General features: G+C 35.1%; 1 protein-coding gene and 1 long non-coding RNA gene across 2 annotated transcripts in view; one reads left to right on the top strand and one right to left on the bottom strand.

Moving 5' to 3' along the window:
- The window catches only part of TTC21B (tetratricopeptide repeat domain 21B), an 86,677-nt gene that overhangs the window by 5,829 nt on the left and 60,680 nt on the right, over positions 1-20,168 (top strand). The window contains exons 4-12 of the mRNA XM_004283590.3: positions 2,312-2,478; positions 4,851-4,973; positions 7,948-8,105; positions 11,987-12,071; positions 13,178-13,276; positions 14,682-14,874; positions 15,314-15,411; positions 15,719-15,919; positions 19,816-19,945. Coding sequence (XP_004283638.1) covers positions 2,312-2,478; positions 4,851-4,973; positions 7,948-8,105; positions 11,987-12,071; positions 13,178-13,276; positions 14,682-14,874; positions 15,314-15,411; positions 15,719-15,919; positions 19,816-19,945 — 1,254 coding nt within the window. The remainder of the gene's footprint in view (positions 1-2,311; positions 2,479-4,850; positions 4,974-7,947; positions 8,106-11,986; positions 12,072-13,177; positions 13,277-14,681; positions 14,875-15,313; positions 15,412-15,718; positions 15,920-19,815; positions 19,946-20,168) is intronic.
- Positions 464-19,975, bottom strand: LOC117198065 (uncharacterized). Its single transcript, XR_004479006.2, has 3 exons — positions 19,863-19,975; positions 17,675-17,815; positions 464-629 (listed from the first exon to the last, which is right to left on the bottom strand). It is a non-coding gene; the product is annotated as an uncharacterized LOC117198065 (long non-coding RNA).

Here is a 20,168-nt window from a genome sequence, read left to right as displayed (position 1 = left end):
TTATCCAGTAGTAGGTTGGGAAATATGATTAAATTAAAGAAGGAACTTTATACATAAACCAGCAATTAAAATTGTGTGAACTGTCTTAATACATAGCATATCTTAATGGCTGAGGCAGAACAGTATTGGAATTATAGGTAATAAAAAAGAAATTGTATTGTATTCATCCATATATATCCAGTAACAGCTAATAGCATTGTAAAAATAGATCTTGTTTCAAATAATCAAACAATTACCAAATGTCATAAAGTTTTTTAAATATTAAGAAACAGTTTTTTCTTAAGCAAAGTATCACTTACATCCTTCACCCACATATACTTGTACAAATAAATAAAAAGTTATTTAAAACACTAATATGTTTAGTTCATAAGCAAATCTACGACTAAATGCTTTCTAAAACATTTAAGAAAGTGCGGGGAAATGGTGGCATGTACTGTTTATCCATAGGAGTAGGCTGGGAAGACTGTGGAAATGGGGACGTGATCTTCTCAGACAGGAGAACTCGATGGGCAAATATGTGGAAATGGTTCAGGATTAGGTTCATCTCTGGATCCCCTTCCTTTATGTTCCAGCAGGGGTGTGTGTAGCTGGAGCAGAGAATTGGTGTAGGAGAGCTGTAGTCAGTAAGCCTTAAAAAAAAAAAAAAAAAAAAAAAAAGAGAGAGAGAGAAATTAACAAACTGTTTTCTTCCTAGAATCAAGTTTTTATTTAATTGGTTACTCCCAAGAGTACTGGTTCTGTTAGAGAATGTGATTTCCGGGATTGTTTAGAGACACCTGAGTAGTCACTCGACTTTCCTCCAGAATAATGCTGAGTGCGCTTGAGTTCAGGAGAGGCCCAGATGTCTGTCTGTCTCGCCTAGGAAGAGCCTACATTGTTCTCGTACATTCTTCTGAATGCTAATGTAAGCCCTGTTTATTAAAGGGCTGTGATGCATTAAGAACTTGAGCTGATATCTGGAAAGAACTAGTTTTATGCAGACTATCACAGCTAGCTGATGCCCCACTAGGGGACTTGACGGAAATCTGGGCAGGAAGGTACAATGCCTGCTCCTGCCTCGTAAGTTCTGTTTCTGTATCATGCCTATTTAGTGAGAACTTCTGAAGGTGTTGCAGTGGGTGTGCTGTAGGCAGGGCAGAAGGGGTCCCTTGCCAAGCAATCTCTAGCCCTCCAGAGTACAATTTTGTTTCCTAAACTCGTAAAGTTATACCTTGGTAATTCCACATTTAAATTTAAATTTGTATCCTTAGAGTTAAAAGGAGGAGTCACGTACCTTTTCTTGGTAGCCATTACCAGAAAGGTAGTCTGTTAGAATCTCAGTCCTCAACTTTGACATTTCTTTTTTCTATTGGCTAGCTGATCCACATTTTGATTCGACCTGGGATTTGGATCTAACTGACATTTGTGTCCCAAGCATTTACATAATAGATTAAATAGAAGTGATTAGAGTTCTAGGCGTAGACCATCTTTTTAAGGGAGCAGTCAAGCAGTCAGTATTAACTATATAAGTAGTAATTATACTACCTTTCATTTACCTGTGACAGCAGCCTGGCTTGGTTATATATTTTAGAATTGGATTAGGAAGTAGGGTAATTTGACTCCTAGTTCTGAATTTGCCCCTAATAATTGTCTCATTTTAGAATCATTGCCAACTTTTTCATCTTAGTATTTAAAAAAATATCTGCATATATAGCCTTTATGTCTTGAGAATGACATGAACTATAGAACTGTAGTGTGGTCACAGTGGTCATTAGCCACAGGTGGCTGTAGAGCACATGAAATGTGTCTCGTTTGAGGACATGAGTTTTAAATTTTAATTCTAATTAATTTACTTTAAAATTTAAAACTGATGCTTGATTCAGTTAGAAAAATTATGTTTAGAACAAGTATATGATTCTGCTTTTTCCAAAATAAATTTTATGAAATCTCACTATAAAGATTTGCTGAAGAAAATTTCACATCTTACTTGAGATGTGCTTTGTGTAAAGTGCATACCAGATTTTAAAGATTTAGTAAGATGAAAAAAAAGAAAAGTATCTTCTTAATAATTTTCAAATCAATTATGTGTTGAAATGATAATTTAGATATATTGGGTTAAATAAAATATATTATTAAAGTGAATTTTACTTGTTTCTACTTCTTTGATGTGGCTACTAGGAAATTTTAAATTACATATGTGGCTTGCATTTTATTTGTATTAGTGCTGCTGTAGAGAGAAGAACTGTATTCTCTGCTGTTAGTTATCTGACCTATTATAAACTCTAAATCTAGAATTTAATTTTCACTTAATGTCTTTTTTTCCTTCTCCCAGATAGAGAAGCTATTCAGGAATCAGATGCCAGAGTGAAGGAGCAGCGTAAAGGAGCTGGACCAAAAGCTTTGTACCATGCAGGCTTATTTTTGTGGCACATTGGTCGTCACGATAAGGCGAGAGAATATGTTGACCGAATGATCAAAATGTCAAATGGTAGTAAAGAGGTAGCTGGTTTTCTTATTTTGAAATACTAACATTAAAGGAAGCTTATGTTATTTATATAAAAGCTTTGTTATTGCCCACTCTATTCTCATTTTATAAATAACAGCCTTATTTTAATATTTTATTATTTTATAAAATTGGTTCTCTAAGCTTGTTTTTTTTTAATGTTATTTATTAACTCTTGACAAGAGCCCTCCCTGGTTCCTTCCCTCCCTTCCCTCCTTTTCTTTCTCCTTCCTTCCCTCCCACTCTCCTTATTGAACTGCTCTAGGTACAAGGCACCATTATTTGCACTGTTAATAATAGAAAGATAAAAAATACATAAACTTTACTTTCATGAATGGATCATCTAGCAGTGTTATAGAGCACACACCCAATTAACATTGTGAGAAAATTGACAAATGGAATGAGAGAAGTGTGATTAAAATGTGCAGGAAAATAATAGTTAACATTTATTGATCATTTACTTCGTGCTAGGCACTATTTTATGTACTCAAGGAGAGATCACATCGATAACTGTTAGGCGAATGAAGAAGAATTTCTTGAAGGAAGTAGCATTTGAGCTAAAACCTGAAAGATGGATACAGTTTCCACAGGCAAAGATTATGGAAAAGGGAAGTAGGTACTCCCAAGGTGGGAGATAATAGACAGAAAGGAGAAGAACAAGGAGACATGTAGGTCTGGGTACAGTGAGAACCTTACACCTGATGGGAATACAGGGTACAGAGAAGAAGAGGGTGGAAGAAAAGGTTGGAAAAGTGGGTTGGGACAAATTGAAGGATCTTGATGGCTAGGTACAAATACTTGTATCTAATTTGATATGCACTGAGGGTCATTGAAGAGTTTTAATCATGTCAGTGATGTTATTAAAGTGCAAATTCAGAAGGTGAATTTAGCAAAGGTTTATAGGATGAACTGACCTGGGAAGAAACCAGAATGCAGGCCCCCAAAGATAGTACTTTCTGGCAGAAGGCTTTAAGGGCCTACGCTAAAATACTATTCAGTTTATCAGATTCAGGTAAGAATTTGAGAATTATCAAATACCCACAGGACTTTTCAACTTATTATAAATATTGGGGGGAAAGATATTGAGGTGTCAGATATCAAGGATGTCTCTGAGGTTTTAAGCCTGGACAATTCAGAGACCAGTTAATGTGACTAGAAAATACTTTGGGATGAGAAGGTAATCTTGGAGGGAGGTGATGTGTTTGGTTTTAGACATTCTATATTTCAGGCTCTGACAGAACAGTGAGATGGAGACAGTAGATGAGCTTCTAGAAAAAGAAGAGAAAAAATTAGAAAAGGTACTGGACTAGAAATAGAGGTTGGGAATCATCCACACAGTTGAAATGATTCAAGAAAGTACAGTGATCTAATGAGTAGAAATAAAATTGTTTAGGTATTCTTTTTTTTTTTTTTTTGCGGTACGCGGGCCTCTCACTGTTGTGGCCTCTCCCGTTGCGGAGCACAGGCTCCGGACGCACAGGCTCAGCGGCCATGGCTCACGGGCCCAGCCGCTCCGTGGCATGTGGGATCTTCCCGGACCGGGGCATGAACCCACATCCCCCGCATCGGCAGGCAGACTCCCAACCACTGCGCCACCAGGGAAGCCCTGTTTAGGTATTCTTACCTGTCTTTTCAGGTGAAATATAGGGAAGTAAATATGATCTTAGTTAAAGATTTATAAGGTTTGTTAATTAACCTAGAAATTTTTTGACAGATGAGCAGATTTCCTAATTTTTTATTTGGCATTAAAAAGAAAAATAATCAACGTGTATTCATCTTCTTTCTAATCCTATAAACCTTACTGTCCGTTGGCTCACTAACATTTCTGAAGGTAAACATTCATGGTTTCTTCATTTTTAAATTTCTGAGGCCATTTTATCCTTTCATTTGAAGCTCACTGGACTAGTCAAAAAGATTGAGATAGTTGCCAAATTATCTTAATTTTTAATAAATGTGAAGCAAAGCACTTCTTTTTTCCCATCTTAGTTCATTTGGTCTATTTCCCCAAAAAGAGGTAACAAATTCTTATTTATGTATTGAATTACATGTTTAGTAGTTATTAGTAATTTATTAGCAAAGCCCCATGTAAGAATATTGGTTATTTAGTACTAAGGGAATATTTTACAAGCTTCTTAATATTAACCACAGTAGTAATCTTAAAGGCTGAAATTCATAATAGTTCCAAGACTGTAGGCTAGCAAGGGTTTAAAAGTGATTTTATTGCAGTCTTATTTTTCATAACATTATTTGATAGACTGATTTTTGTTACTAATTACAAATAAGAATGATGCTTAGCTTAACTTCTTCATCAACATTTATTTCTTTCATTTCCAAAAAAATGAAAATATTAGAATTATTCATTTTACAGGGACAGGTTTTGAGAGCATGGCTTGATATTACAAGAGGAAAAGAACCTTACACTAAAAAAGCACTAAGGTATTTTGAAGAGGGATTACAAGATGGAAATGATATTTTTGCTCTGCTGGGTAAGGTGAGTTGGTGTCAGATTAATAAAATGATGTTTTAAAATTTATTTGTAATATATATGAAACCCAACAAAACCAAGTAGCTCAAAAAGATAGGTTTTATGTTACTTTTATCAACTCTCAACTGCAGGAGGGACTTGCATTTGTATGGGACGATGAACGTAAGCTAGAGAAAAGTACTCCCTGCCAAATTCCTGAATCCTGGGTCCGTTTTAATTGTTTTTATTGTTGCTGTTGGCAGTTGTGGTGGTTCCTATATTATTTACTCACCAAACATCTATGATGTATCTAATATGTGTGAGGCATCACTCTACATACTAGGGTTACCCTAAGCAAAATAAAACCTCTTGCTTTTATGGAGCTTATGTTCTACTGGTGGAGACAGACAATAAAAGTAAGTGAATTGTATGGTATATTAGAAGGTGGTAAGTATAATGGAAAAATAAAGCAAGGAAAGAAGGAGAAGTACAACTGGGGTATGAACTTGCAGTTTTAAATGGTCAGAGAAAGTGACATTTGAGCAAAGACATGTAGGAGGTGAGGGTTAAAGCCCTGTGGGCACCTGGGGAGAGCATGCATTACAAAGAGGGGAGTAGAGAGTTCGTATACATTAAGCATGTTGAAGGCATTGCTAGGAGGCCTGAAGACTAAAGCAGAATGAGTGAAGGGGAGAAAAGTGAAGGCTAGAGGGAGAGAAGGTGAGTGTCAGGGCAGGTGGGCGTGGCGGGGGGGAATGAGGAGAGACTGGCTGATTCTGTAAAGCCTTTGGCTTTTGCTTTGAACCAGATAGATGGGCAGCCAATGAAAAGAGAAATAACATGATCTAACTTAGATTGAGAGGGGTGACCAAGTGGCAGTGTCATTAGAAATCATTGGTGGGTAGAAATGTTTAATTTGGACTTTTTCTTCAATTCCATGGATGCCATCTGAATGCCTTAAATTAAAAAAAGATCATTTTTTATTTCAGCAAAAAGAATTAAATTTATATTAGGAAAACAGTCTGTTAAATTAGCAGTAATCTGGTGTGGGGGGATAAAAAGGAAAGAGAGGATTATTGGTGTCTTGGCTATTGCCAATGTCCCTGTATTGCTCTTGTCAATTACCCTGGCTAGTGAGCTTGTTCAGATGTTTGCCACCAGTACAGCTAGTATTCGTGCTGCTTGGACTCAGGTTTTGCCTAATGGCACTGCTAGAGGTTATGGGAATTTAGCAGATTTTTAAAGAAGTTTTTCTTGATTATTTCTGCTCCCCTCTATGCCTTAAAGAAAAGCTAGTAGGTAATCTAAGGTAGGGCTATTTCAAGTGTCAATATAAGCAGCTTAGGAAGGATTTACCTTTTTCCTCTAATACTTTAGACTGGTTTAAATTCTTTTTCTGATATAACCCATTCCAATTATGTATTTATTTTTCAGTTCATTCAGCAAGAGGCTTGCATTAGTTGAATTCCAACTAGGAATGATATGAACCAATTATATAGCAAATTTAGTTTCATTTAATATAGTATGTTGCATTTATATGGGAGGTGATGGTCTAAGGAAGTATTAGATGTGGTCTATTTGCGTGATTTTGTTATTTTACGTTACTAGCTATTTAGGCAGATTGCAAAGGCATATATATTTTTAAAAATTATCTGCATTCATCTTTTTTGCTATTGTCCACTATTGAGAAATTTAAATAATAATTTATTTTGACATAGTGGCATCTTTGGATGGTTCTCACACTTTCCTTTAATTATATGGGAACATAATCTCAAACTGATTTCGGGAATATATTGCAGTTTCACTGTACATCTGTTGAGGCTGGATGTTCATTTTGAACTGAGATATTCTAGGACTAAATTTATTCCTAAAGGATATTCAGAAACACATTTTTAAAAATCTGACATATGATAAATACGCCTCATCATCTGTTCTTAAAGCACTTACTATATTTATAGATTTATATTTTCTGACTATGAAAGTAATACATGTACATTGTAGAAAAATTTTAGAATACAGTAATATCTGAATTAAAAATAAATATCACCATTGGAGATAACCAGCTAAACTATTATATTGTAAATGACATCTCTTCGTGTCAGTAAATATCGATCTACAAATTAACATAATGAGTTTTAATGGCCACCTAAAATTTTATTAAGTAAATATGCTATCATTTAATCCTAGGTGGCCATTTCCGGTTATTTTAATTTTTTCTATTATAAATAGTTCTGCCATAAATATGCTGCTTTTTGGTCTTATCCATTTATGTCCTTAAGATAATTCATAGGAGTGAAAATATTGAGGTAGTTTTGTACTTTATTTTGCTGATTCTTTAAAATCTTCTTTAGGCTGAAAGTAATTTTTAAAAAAAGATACAATATCAAAAAAAAAGATACAATATCTATTAGTTTTAAATGCTACTTGCAAATATCCTGGAAATATTTTATTCTAAAAGGTAATTTTTCTGTTATAAATAGAAGCATTCCTTATGATGTTTCTAAAAATATTTCAGAATTTTCATCCTGTAGTTATATTTCTCAGTTATTTAAAAGTGAATTTTTTTTCTTTTTTTTGCGGCACGCTGGTGCCTCACTGCTGCGGCCTCTCCTGCCGTGGAGCTCAGGCCAAGCGGCCACGGTCCACGGGCCCAGCCGCTCCGCGGCACGTGGGATCCCCCCGACTGCGGCATGAGCCCGCGTCCCCTGCATCGACTCCCAACCACTGCGCCACCAGGGAAGCCCCAAAAGTGGATTTTAAAACAGTCACTTATAATGTAAAATATTTTTATTCTGTGATGTTTTAAAATTTTGTTTGATTAAAACTTATTTTGTTTTTCTGATTATAAAAGTGAAAACTATTTCTTACAGAAAGGTCAGAAAATAAAAATATAAAAAATGTTAAACACTAGAATTCTACCTCTTCCAGGGTAACTGCTGTGAGAACCTTGGTATATATGATCACAGTTTTGATGTCACTTTTTTCTTTTTTCTCCCATTAGGCACAGTGCCTTGAGATGCGCCAGAATTATTCAGGTGCTCTGGAGACTGTGAACCAGATAATCATGAACTTTCCAAGTTTCCTTCCTGCTTTTGTAAAGAAAATGAAACTACAACTAGCCTTGCAGGATTGGGACCAGACGGTTGAGACAGCACAGAGGTTAAGTATAAAAAAAGATGTCACAAGTATCTTTGGATCTGGTTGTAATTTTGAGAAAAAAGAAAATCTATGTGTATTTTTTTCTTATAAGGTTTTTTTAATTTGAATTTTTCAAACAATACAGAATTGAGGAAAACCTTAATGTTGCATTGTTTTTAAAGGCTGAATTTATAGATTTACATAAATATCTGGGTAGCTATTCTAAAACACTCATATGCAGAAAGACAAATATCCCTGACCTCATGAAGCTTATATAATAAACAGAACAAGTAAGAAATTATGTAGTATGTTAAAAAGTTATAAGTGCAATGGAGAAAAAATAAAGCCGGAAAGTGAACTAGGGACCGGGGAGGGGCTTCAATTTTATGGGTTTGCAGGGAAGGCCTGTGAGAAGATGACATTTGACAGAGGGAGCCAGCTTGCAGACATCCCGGGGAAGACTGCAGTAAGAAGCAAATGCAAGTGCAGAGACCTTGAGGCAAGAGTACGTGTCATATGGTTAAGGATGGGAAGGAGCAAGATGACTAGGCGGTGACGTCAGAGCACAGGGTCTTGTTGGTCACGGTAAAGATTTTGGGTTTTCTTAAGTGTGAAGGCATTGGAGGGTTCCCTCTCTCCCTTCTTCCCTTCCTGCTTTGTTCCTCTTTCTCCCCAACAACACCCTCCTCTTTTTGTTCTTGCTAATAAGTTAAAGAAACCAGTATTTTTATCCTACAGGTTTTGAATGATATGAATTGTATTGATTGTATGCCATAACTGTGTAGCTTATTGCGTATCCTCAGTATTTCTAATAAACTGGTGATGGATCTAGAGACTTGGTTAGATTCACATTCACTGCTTCTTTGTTTGGCAGTTAATTCATAAGTGCTGATGTGTTCTTCCATCAAAGAGACATAATCTAGGCTTGTCTCTCTTTTTTGTGGTATTAGCAGCAATTCGAGCTCAATACCTGGGTACTTGGTTTAGGATTACAGTATGGTTATGTCATTCTTTCTGCATTTCTTAGCTAGAATCCTCCTATAAAGAAAAACTTCCAGCCTGCTGATTGGTTGTCTAGTGTTATAGTTTCATGTAAGAAAAGTTGGATAAATGCTTGAGTCTTTTCCCTTATTTCCAGGTTTCAGAAACAAACAAAAAAGGCCCCTAGCATCCCTAGCATTCTCCATTGATGATTGATAGTGGTTTGGGTTTGTTTGTTTATATGACATGGATTAAACTTGAGTGTTTCTAACCATTTTGGTTATTATAATTGCTCAGATTGAGTTATCTTTGGCCATTAGTAGCTTCTTCAAGTTAGTTCTTGAGTCTTTTTTGACATGACCCTAGTAGTCTTTGATAGTTTCCTTACTATTTGGTATGACAAGATATACCAGGGTTATTTTGTATATTTACTGCCCTGTTCAGGTATCAGCCATGGTCCAGGGCAATCTAATTCCTTTTACTGAGAAATGGTATTTGGAGACCATAATTTGGGTATAAGTAACTTACTGATGTTTATATTTTTCCAGATTTTCTCTCTAGGTACTGTGGGGGGTGGTGGGAGTGGGAGGTATCCACATAATGTATAAATATATGCATATATCTTGGGGGGCATTTAAAAAATGAAAAATAGACTTGTTATATAGCTTTTAAACTTGATTTTTCTTTAACTTAGTATTTCATGGATACCCTTTTATTAACAATGAATAGCATCTATAAAGTGAACATAAATATAGTTTATTTTATCTTTCTCCATTGGTAGGTATGTTTCTATTTTTTTGCTGTTCTAAATATTGCAGTGAACACACACACACACACACACACACACACACACACACACACACACACACACACACACACACACACACACACACACACACACACACACACACACACACACACACACACACACACACACCCCTTTATACACATATAGGAGTATTTCTGAAGGATGGTTTCCCAAATGAGGGATTACTAATTTAAAGGGAATTATATTGTTTTAGGGTAAGCTAAGCTCCTATAAAAAGTAGATCCAAACATATGTTTTAACACAGTGAGCTTGTGTTTTGGTCACATGTAACTGTTTTGAGTGGGTGTAAGATTTGATCAGGCAGCCTTCTTCCACACTGTCTTCAAGGGACCAAAGCTCTCCATCTTGCAACTCTGCCATTTCCTAAAACCTCATGACATCGGTGTCCAGCTGGTAAAAGGGAAAGAGTGTAGAGGAGTCATCCCATTTTTCTCAAAAGCCCAGGCCCAGAAATGCCATATACTGCTTCCTCTCACATTGGCCATGGCTACCTGCGGAGATGGCTGGGAAGTGCTGGCTAGCCCTGAGCCCAAGCAAGTAAGGGGAGGGTGGACTTGAGGAGAGATTGCAGCCTCTGCCTCAGGTATACACATTTGACATTTTGATAAATGCTGCCAAATTGTTCTTGTAAGAAATTATACTAAGATTCTCATTAGTAGTATATTGCATGCCCACCCCCCATCCTTACCAGTTCTGGCTATTGTCAAGGTGGGGTTTTTTATTTGTTTTTTAAACAATCTGGTAGAATAAGAATGGTAACTTATTTTTATTTTCATTTCCTTGATCATGTTGCCATTGAGCATCTTTTTTATGCTAACAGCTATTCTTTTTTCTGTATATTGACTGGTTTTTTTTTTCTTTTTAACGGGATCTGTTCTTTCCTATATTTCTAATGGATTTTTACATCTTTTAGGGGAAGTTCTCCATCATGTTTCTTTTTTGATAGCTTTTTTGGCCCTTCTTTTGCAGTTGACTATCAGAATAACTTGTTTAAAAATAACAAAAAACTATAAGATATTGGGTTGAATTGCATTAAGTCTGTAGATTATTTGGGGAGAATATTTTTAACCCCAAATGAGTATTATCATTAGGTAGCTATTGATCTACAGGAAACAACCACACATCTCGGGGCATGTGATACTGTGCACTAATTTGTACTTTGGTGTGGGTCATCTAGGGTCACTGACCCGGTCCAGATGTGTGTCTGGGACTCTGCTTCAAGTTTCAGATCCAGCTGGGAGGGCGTGGCACCTCATTGCAGTTTGGACTCTGGTCCACTCGAAGGGTGTTCTTCACTGGGCTCCAGCCAAAGAACACCAGCTACCTAGAGGATGCCCTTCTTATGATGATAGCAGAGTTGCAGAGGACAAGCAGAAATACGCGATGCCTCTGAAACAGGCGTGGCACACCGCCATTCCTGTCCACATCCCATTGGCCAAGAAAAATGTCCACGTTTATCGTTGGGGGCAGTGAGGCACAAGCCAGCATTTCTAGGGGGAACTGCTCAGTTACATGGCAGAAAGCATGTAATCAGGGAGAGTGAAAAAGCTGGAGCTAACAATTCAACATAGCACACCGTGCATGATAAGAAACCTAGTGTGTTACCCCATTTATTCCGTTCCATTTCTGAATACCCTTGATAAAGTTTTATAGGAATTTCTATAGCTTTTGCATATTTCTTACTAAGTTTTGTTTTTGTTCCTATTATTAAAAGGATTTTTGAATAACATTTTCTAATTTATTTTTACCACATTGGATCTATTTTAATGTTGTGAATTCCATTAATAGAGTTTTTGATATTCAGCCCATCTTTACATTCCTGGAATTCTTGTAATAAATCTGTGTGGTCAGGGTGAATTATTCTTTTAATATACTGTTGAGTATGGTAGAATGTATTCATATCTTTTGTAAACATATCAAAATTAAGATCCAGAGATTCTTTGGGGTTTAAATAATGAGATTGATAATTTTCATAAAGGAGATGTCACTTTACTAATTAAAATTACTTATTTAAGCAGTGGAATAATAAGCAAACCAAGTTTTCAAGGCATCAAATAAAAATACGTGACATTACCTGAAATTTTTTTTGCAGGTTAATGCTGCAAGATAATCAAAATGTGGAAGCACTAAGAATGATGGCCCTTTACTATTTGTGTAGGGAGGGGGATATAGAGAAGGTAAGTTGTATTGTACTATTATATTTATGTTTCCTATACTAAATATGTATTTAGTTACACACACACATGCACATACAAAAGTGCCTTGAAGTGCTGTTTTAGAATGTATGACGTGGTAGTTTTTAGTTGATTCCTAGAAATATACCTTAACAAAGAGGTGGGTTTGTTAAATCACCTAGTAAAGCAAAAATATCATATAGTTAAAATTACCTATGAAAACTTTTAAAATTATTAACTACAGCACGTGCTGTTTCTATGTAAAACTCATGTGCAGTAATATATATGATTAATGTAACAAGTGATGCTGGGTATGGAAGAGAACATACACAAAATATAATTCATAGTACTTTTACAATTTTCTTGAGTTTGCATAAGTTAAATGGGCTTAGGATGAAATCCCATTGGACCTTATAAGGCACATGTTTTCTCTGCTAGTGAACACATTGACTGTATACTAGATTATGGAATGCCAAAATCCAGTCTGAAGTAAATAGTATTATAACAAGTGATAGATTTAGACTGGTATTTAGTCTGGTTAAATTGGATAATATGATAGTACCTAGTAAATACTTCAGTAAATACTAGAAGAATCTTAGAGGAGCAACTCTTCAGTAAATTTTTCAGGCATTGAAATTATTTATGTCAAGTATCTGATTTTTCTGTTCTAGAAAATATTTTAAATATAAACCAGGATATATAGGTAATCCAAGGACTGATCTCATATTATAGTAATGTTTGTAAATATGTTATCATTCATATCTCGTGTGTTATGAATTAATTATTGGAGAGGGAGCTTGGCATGTATAGTTAATTGAATATTATGGGTATCTTTGCCCACCCTTAGGAAACCCAAAGGTTTCCATTCAATAACGATTATTAAGGAAACGCATTTTAAAATGCAGTTATTTATTTATAATTATTCAACTTTTTAGAAAAGGGCCTTTTATCCTCTTGCAACATATAAGATTTCATTGGAAGAAGGGGACTTGATAAAAGCAAAGATCTTTTTAAATATTAATAATAATATTTATTAGTGTACATGTCATGTATTATGTTCTTTTATTCTTAGTTTATTTTTAAATAATACTGAATACTTTTTGTTTTAGGCTGCCACCAAGCTGGAAAACTTAGGAAATGCACTAGATGCCATGGAACCACAGAATGCTCAACTTTTTTATAATATCACAATAGCCTTCAGCAGAACTGTAAGAGTGCCAACAGAGCTCTGTTATTTGTAGGTGGAAATATAAAATTAGTCACAAATGTTGAGGCACCAAAAAGCACATGACCTAGAGTGAAAATGTGATGTGTCTATAAATATGTGATACATTCTTAAGGTAGTTCAGAAGAGATACAGTTTCCAGCTATCAGAAGCCATCATGGAGGTATCATGGAGGAAGTGGTACCCGTGAATCCTTTAAGGATAGGGAAGTGCCTTCCAGACAAAGGAAATGGAATCAGAGCGTAGGATTTACGGCTAGGGTTGTTCTTTGTTTTATGTTTTTAAAACTATTTTTTGAACGTTGTAAAGTGGGTAATAGGCTATGTGGGTGGGGGAAGTGGTTGCTATCTTATTTTTTTTTATAATAATAAAGAAATGATTTTATTACAAGCACCCAGTAAAAAGGTAATTGGGAATGGAATGGAAAAATACAGCAGAATTTTAAAATCACTACAAGAAATGAGAGGATTAAAAAGTTAACTAAACTAGAAAAATATAAATAAGGAAAGGAGACACAGTAAGTAAAATAATTATTAAAATAAAGTTGAAAGAAAATAATCAAGGATATTAAGTGTTAAATGACATGAATAAACTGAATTCTCTTATTTAAAAACAAAGATTGTCAGATCACGTGAAATTTAGAGGAACTGTCCCTGCCCCGCCGCCCATTATTATGGAAGTTTGAGTTAAGGGGGGGTATTTACCTTTTTTATTTACCTACTGCCAGACACGTGGTTTTTATTACTTTACAACAAATCAAACAATTTAGTAAGTAACAACTCTTCAAACTTGTTATGTTCAAAAAGTATATACTTATTCTGACAGCATTGCCATTTCTTGAAATATTTTTGAAGGCTTTTTTTCAAGAAGATTCCAAGGCGTGGTTCTCACTGGTGGTATACTTGTCTTTAGGGGTAAAGCAGATCCTTGTCCTAGCTTTTGATTCAATAAAAATATATATATTCAATAAAATATATATATATGTTTCTCTATATTACTCTAGATATACACACGTATATATACACACACATAAATATATATAAAACAAAGTAATGCTTTTCTGATTATAGGACAATCATGAGACAGTTTGAAAAAAGAGCTCTGAAAATTTTGCTTGTGCAGCATCATTAGAAGCAGTAAACTTTTCAAGATAGCTGTTTTTTAAAAGCATTACTCATAAGGTTGTTTAAGTTCTGATAGGATATGAACTCTTGCTGCACTGTCTAGATAGTAAATGGAGTAGTTTTATTTTTCTTTATGAAATTATTTTATATTCTTCCTACATTCTGAATCTGTGAAATAAAAATTATTTATATGTACATTTAGAAAAAATGAATTCTTCCGAGTAGAAGTGTTTTAATCTAACTTAAATTTTTTTTTCTTTTTAGTGTGGACGTAGTCAACTGATTCTTCAAAAAACCCAAACATTACTAGAGAGAGCTTTTAGTTTAACTCCTCAGCAATCAGAATTTGCTACAGAACTTGGATACCAAATGATTTTACAGGGGAAAGTTAAAGAGGCGTTGAAGTGGTATAAGACTGCCATGACGCTAGATGAAACCAGTGTCTCTGCACTAATTGGTATGACAACCATATCTATGAGTGATCCTCATACAGATGCAAGTAATGATTGCTTTTCATACTTGCCATTAAAGAAGAGAAGACATATTTTATGGTTTTCTAAAATTAAACTGTTCTCCACTGTCTACAACAGAAAAAAATATCATGTACCTTTAAGAATAAAATTTTTACTTCTTAAATACTATCTTAAGAGAATAGATTTTTATGAGATAATTCACATAAATTATGAATACCATAGTAACTGATTTTCTGTGGGTACAAAGCTACCCATTTTCTTTTCTTTCACTCTTTTTCTTCTTTCTCTCTTTGTTTTTAAATCTAAAACTTAGATGTATTATGGCAAAAAAAATCTTGTTTAATTAATATTGTTTGTGTTAGCTTGAAGTGTACGTGCGTGAAATGATGTGGATTTTACCATTTTTGTCTTTTTTTTTTTTAGGATTTATCCAATGTCAATTAATAGAAGGGCAACTACAGGAGGCAGATCAGCAGTTAGAATTCCTTAGTGAAATTCAGCAGTCTATTGGAAAATCGGCGGTATAGTATTTTATTTTATCAGATGGTAGATCCTAGCTACTATTTATAAAATATGAAATTTTTAATGTCTTAATATTTAGTAATGGTTTTAGAGGACTATTGTACACTAATTTTGATATGTAATTACATTTATTAATTTACCTCCGTGCATAATTAGACTTAAGATTCTAAAAATCCATCCAAGCTAATATTTAAGTTTGAACAAATACTGTACATAAACAGCACTTCATATACTTTTGAAATCTAAGTAGAAATAAATGACTTTATAACTGCATGGAGTAATTTATGAAAACTACCTATTTTCCAGGAATTAACCTATTTACATGCAGTTCTCGCTATGAAGAAAAATAAACGACAAGAAGAAGTTATTAATTTGTTAAATGATGTCCTAGACACTCATTTTTCACACTTAGAAGATTTACCTCTTGGCATACAGTATTTTGAGAAGTTAAATCCTGATTTCTTGCTAGAAATTATTACAGAATATCTGAATTTCTGTCCATTGCAGGTAAGTAATTCTGGGACTTATTTTCAAGGATGCATTTACATGGTGTTTTATAAAAGATGCTAATAAATGATGTTCTACATGTTAGACTATAATCGGCATCTTAAAATGGAAGCATTTGTATCTATATTAGGTGAAATAATTTTTAATGAAACTATTTACAGTAATGACTACTATCAACTAATAAATGTGTTGGTTTACAAACATTCATTTGTAATTCATAAAATCTTAAAATCTTAAATTTAAACAAAGTATTAGAAGTCATTTAATTCAGACACCCACCTTGTATTCGAATCTACTCCACAACATCCTCATTAAGTGCCCACCCCATCTCTGGATGCACTCAGAGATGCAGTTCGTATTGTATAACTGTGATTATTAGACTGTATTTCCTATGTTAAGTCAGACTTCACTTTATATTACAAAATTCACCCGTTTATCGGTCCTTCTTCTGCTCTGGAGTGACATGGAGCAAGTCCAGCTACTTAGTCTAGGCAAGGACCATTCCTCATTCATAAAACACACCTTCAGATTTGGGAAATTAGTTTTCATGTTCCTCTAAACAATTCCAGGTTTCCAGCCATTTCTTTTTTCATGACATAGTTTGAGCACGCTGGTGGTAAGCCTGAGGATGTTTTTCATTTGATCAGTGCCTCATTAAGCTCACTCTTCCAAATATGGATTTGGACTGCAAGACTTAGAAGAGATTCTTTGCTCCCTAATTCTGGATGTCCATCTAGCTTCCTTTTTGTGAATCACGTTACATTATCGACCCCTATTGAATTAACTGTTAACTGAAGTCCTTAGATTGGTTATTCACTATAACTTTGGACCCAAGTGTAGGACTCTACATTTATCCCTGTGAAATTTTCTCTCTCCAGATTTATCCCATAATTCCAGATTACCTTGTCCTTTTGGATCCTGATTGTCATCTGCCTGTCTAGCTCTGAGTAGAACAAAGAGTGGAGCCCTCTGTTGTGTTGCCAGGGAGTTCATTCCCAGTTAATGTGGATCCATTAGTCAACACTCTTACTACAGACAGTAAGCAGATGACTTGACTTTATTATACTCAACTCACAACTCAACACAGGGATATCGTGACGGGCACTAGCAAATATTTCATTCCTAAAAGCATAGTTTTTAGCGTTCTCTCTGATTTACAGCTTCAGTAACTGTAAATGAACTTCAGTAACTGTTCATGACCTTCCCTTAGGGAACTCAGGCTGCCTTTCATTGACCATCATGTCCTTTTCCAGACTTTGATGACCTATTTTTTTTCAACTAATCCGTCTGGAATCACACCTGGGATTGATCTCAGTCTCAGTCATGATCTGTTTTCAGTTGCTAAGGAGTTGGAAAGCATTTTTCAGTACTCGTGCAGTATTTAGATTTCATTCAACAAATGCTTGCACCAGTGTGTTGCTCAGAGCTGGGGAAATAGCTTGTAAAAACAAACTACAACCCTTGCCTTCTTGAAACATGAGTACTAGCAGGAGGAGACATAATATAATTAAGTCAATCATGTAGTGTGTTACAATATCACAGAAGAAAATAACAGAACAGGGCAGAATGGGTAGTAATTTTAGGTAAGGTGTTCTGGGTAGGCCTCATTAAGATGGGAAAATTTGAACAAAAACTTGAAGGTTGTGGGAATATGGTATAGAGTGTTTCAGGCAAAGGGAGCCGTTGTGCAGGTGGCCCAAAGGGACACAGAGATGAGTGTGCCCAGGACAGTGTGAGGAGTTGGGGAGTAGTCACCGTGAGGTCTCAGCACAGAGACCAGTGTGGTAACTTCTCTGGCTTCAGTTCTGAGTACAGAGGGGAGCCACCAGAAGGCTTCCAGCATGATCCAGTTCAGCATTTTAAAAGGAGTCTTCTGGCAGCTCTGCCGAGAGTAAACTGTACAAGGAGCAAGAAATAACGTGTTAAATGGTAGTTGGGTCCCTAGTCCACAGACATCCTATTTTTCCATAATATAACCTTCATCAGCATGATAAGAATCTAATTAGCATTTAAAATGCTGTTTTCCTGGGGAAATATCAGAAAGGCAGACTTGACTCTCCAGCTCCGTTTCTACTTTGGCCCTTTTATATATATACTTTCTAAAATCAAACATATTATCTTAGAGATTGTCCATATAAGTCCTGTTTTTTTTCTATGATTCACTGTGAAATTACAGTAAAAAACAATGAGTAATTCTTAGCAATTGGCAGAGAACATTATCAGAACTTCACCCTTTTACCTATGCTTTCATTATTTTCAGTTACACTGAAGAAATAAATGTTTTAAGAATATACTCTGTACCCATTACTGTGTGAGTCTGTCATACAGAGCGAAGTAGGTCAGAAAGAGAAAAACAAATACTGTATGCTATCACATATATATGGAATCTAAGAAAAAAAAAAAAGTCATGAAGAACCTAGGGGTAAGACAGGATTAAAGACACAGACCTACTAGAGAATGGACTTGAGGATATGGGGAGGGGGAAGGGTAAGCTGTGACAAAGTGAGAGAGTGACATTGACATATATACACTACCAAACGTAAAATAGATAGCTAGTGGGAAGCAGCCGCATAGCACAGGGAGATCAGCTCGGTGCTTTGTGACCACCTAGAGGGGTGGGATAGGGAGGGTAGGAGGGAGACGCAAGAGGGAAGAGATGTATAACTGATTCACTTTGTTATAAAGCAGAAACTAATACAACATTGTAAAGCAATTATACTCCAATAAAGATGTTAAAAAATAAATAAGTAAATAAAATGGATCAAATGTCAAAAAAAAAAGTCTGATCTTTGAGACACATAAGACCCTTAGCCCTATAAGAGAGGCAAAACTAAATATGAAACTACTATAAAACTGTATAAGACAAAGAATGCTGAATTATTATATAGATTATAAGCACTATAGAAATTTCAAGAAGTTGAAGTATTCTAGGCATCAGTAGTTTTATACTCTGAAAATCCTTTTGAGCACACATTTTTTTGATGCCTCAATATAGTGAGAACATACCACACTTTCTTGTTAGTAAAGTGGCTCTTCGTAGGAGTGACTGTCAGTAAGAGGCGGTGCTCCAGTTAAGAATCTGTGTATGTGGAGTGTAAGATTGGGGGGATGGGAGGATCATCCTTCAGATAAAGGAAGGAGCATTAGTAAGGCAAAGCAGGGAGAATGAACATTTGATATTTAAACTCTAATATCACATTTCTAAATTGTGAGTGAATAACCACTGGATAAAGGTGGGTTGAATAGACAGCCATTAAAAGAATAAAAAAGTGGTCTAGTACTGCTTTAGTTATCGTATTCACTATTAATAAAAAGAGAAAAAAAAATTGAGGGCCTACAACATGCCAGGCGGAAAAGTGGGGAATATGAAGGTATGAGACATTTGGTGTAGTATACGTGAGTGTTCAACCTTCGGATTTTTGCTAGAATGATGAAATCTGAATTCTCTAGAAACTGACCTTACAGTATTTTAAGGGGGTGGTGCAAGTTACTCAACTGAGTAAATCACAAGGCAGGTTTAGAGTTAGAACTCACATTGCCTTGACTCTCAATTCCAGCAAGAAACTCTACCTCTCGTTATCATTCCTTTGAACAGATATGTTTTCTTGACAGAGTTTAAACAGATATGCTCATTTCATATGTTATCAAATTAGTAACTGTATAATAATTTCACAGTTATTTTGCTGAGCAAAAGCCATCATTTATATAGTCTGTTCATAGATCCCAGGGAGATAAAGTAGTATTAGTCCAGTCATAGTAAAAATATTGGGCAATAAATAGAATAAGACAAATTTTAGAAAAATATGTGATTTTTGCTCTTCACATTACAATTAATATGTGTTTATTTTTAGCTAAATACTATTATAAACCTATAAAAAATGATCTGATTTGTTTAGCCTGCAAGTCCTGGGCAACCTCTTTCTCCACTTCTCAGACGTTGTACCTCAATCCTGGAGACTATAGTAAGAACTGTTCCCGGTCTTCTGCAAGCTGTCTTCCTAATAGCAAAAGTGAAATATTTGTCAGGTAAGATATACATTAAAATCTTAAAATAACCTTTATATTCTGATGTTGATAAGAACTAGTATAAACAAACTAAGAACTCCTCGTATGAATAGTCACATAAAATAGTCACATAGAATAGTCTTCATAGAATAGTCACATAAAATGTACCTTTTACGTGCGCACAGATAAGTAATTTTTATCCAAAATAAAACTGCATAACTTTCTTTACTATTTAATTCTTTAA

The sequence above is a fragment of the Orcinus orca genome, chromosome 7, assembly GCF_937001465.1.
Source record: "Orcinus orca chromosome 7, mOrcOrc1.1, whole genome shotgun sequence".
Lineage (NCBI taxonomy): Eukaryota > Metazoa > Chordata > Mammalia > Artiodactyla > Delphinidae > Orcinus > Orcinus orca.
The sequence above is the reverse complement of the archived record's forward strand: the minus strand, read 5'-3'. Positions and strand labels throughout refer to the sequence as shown.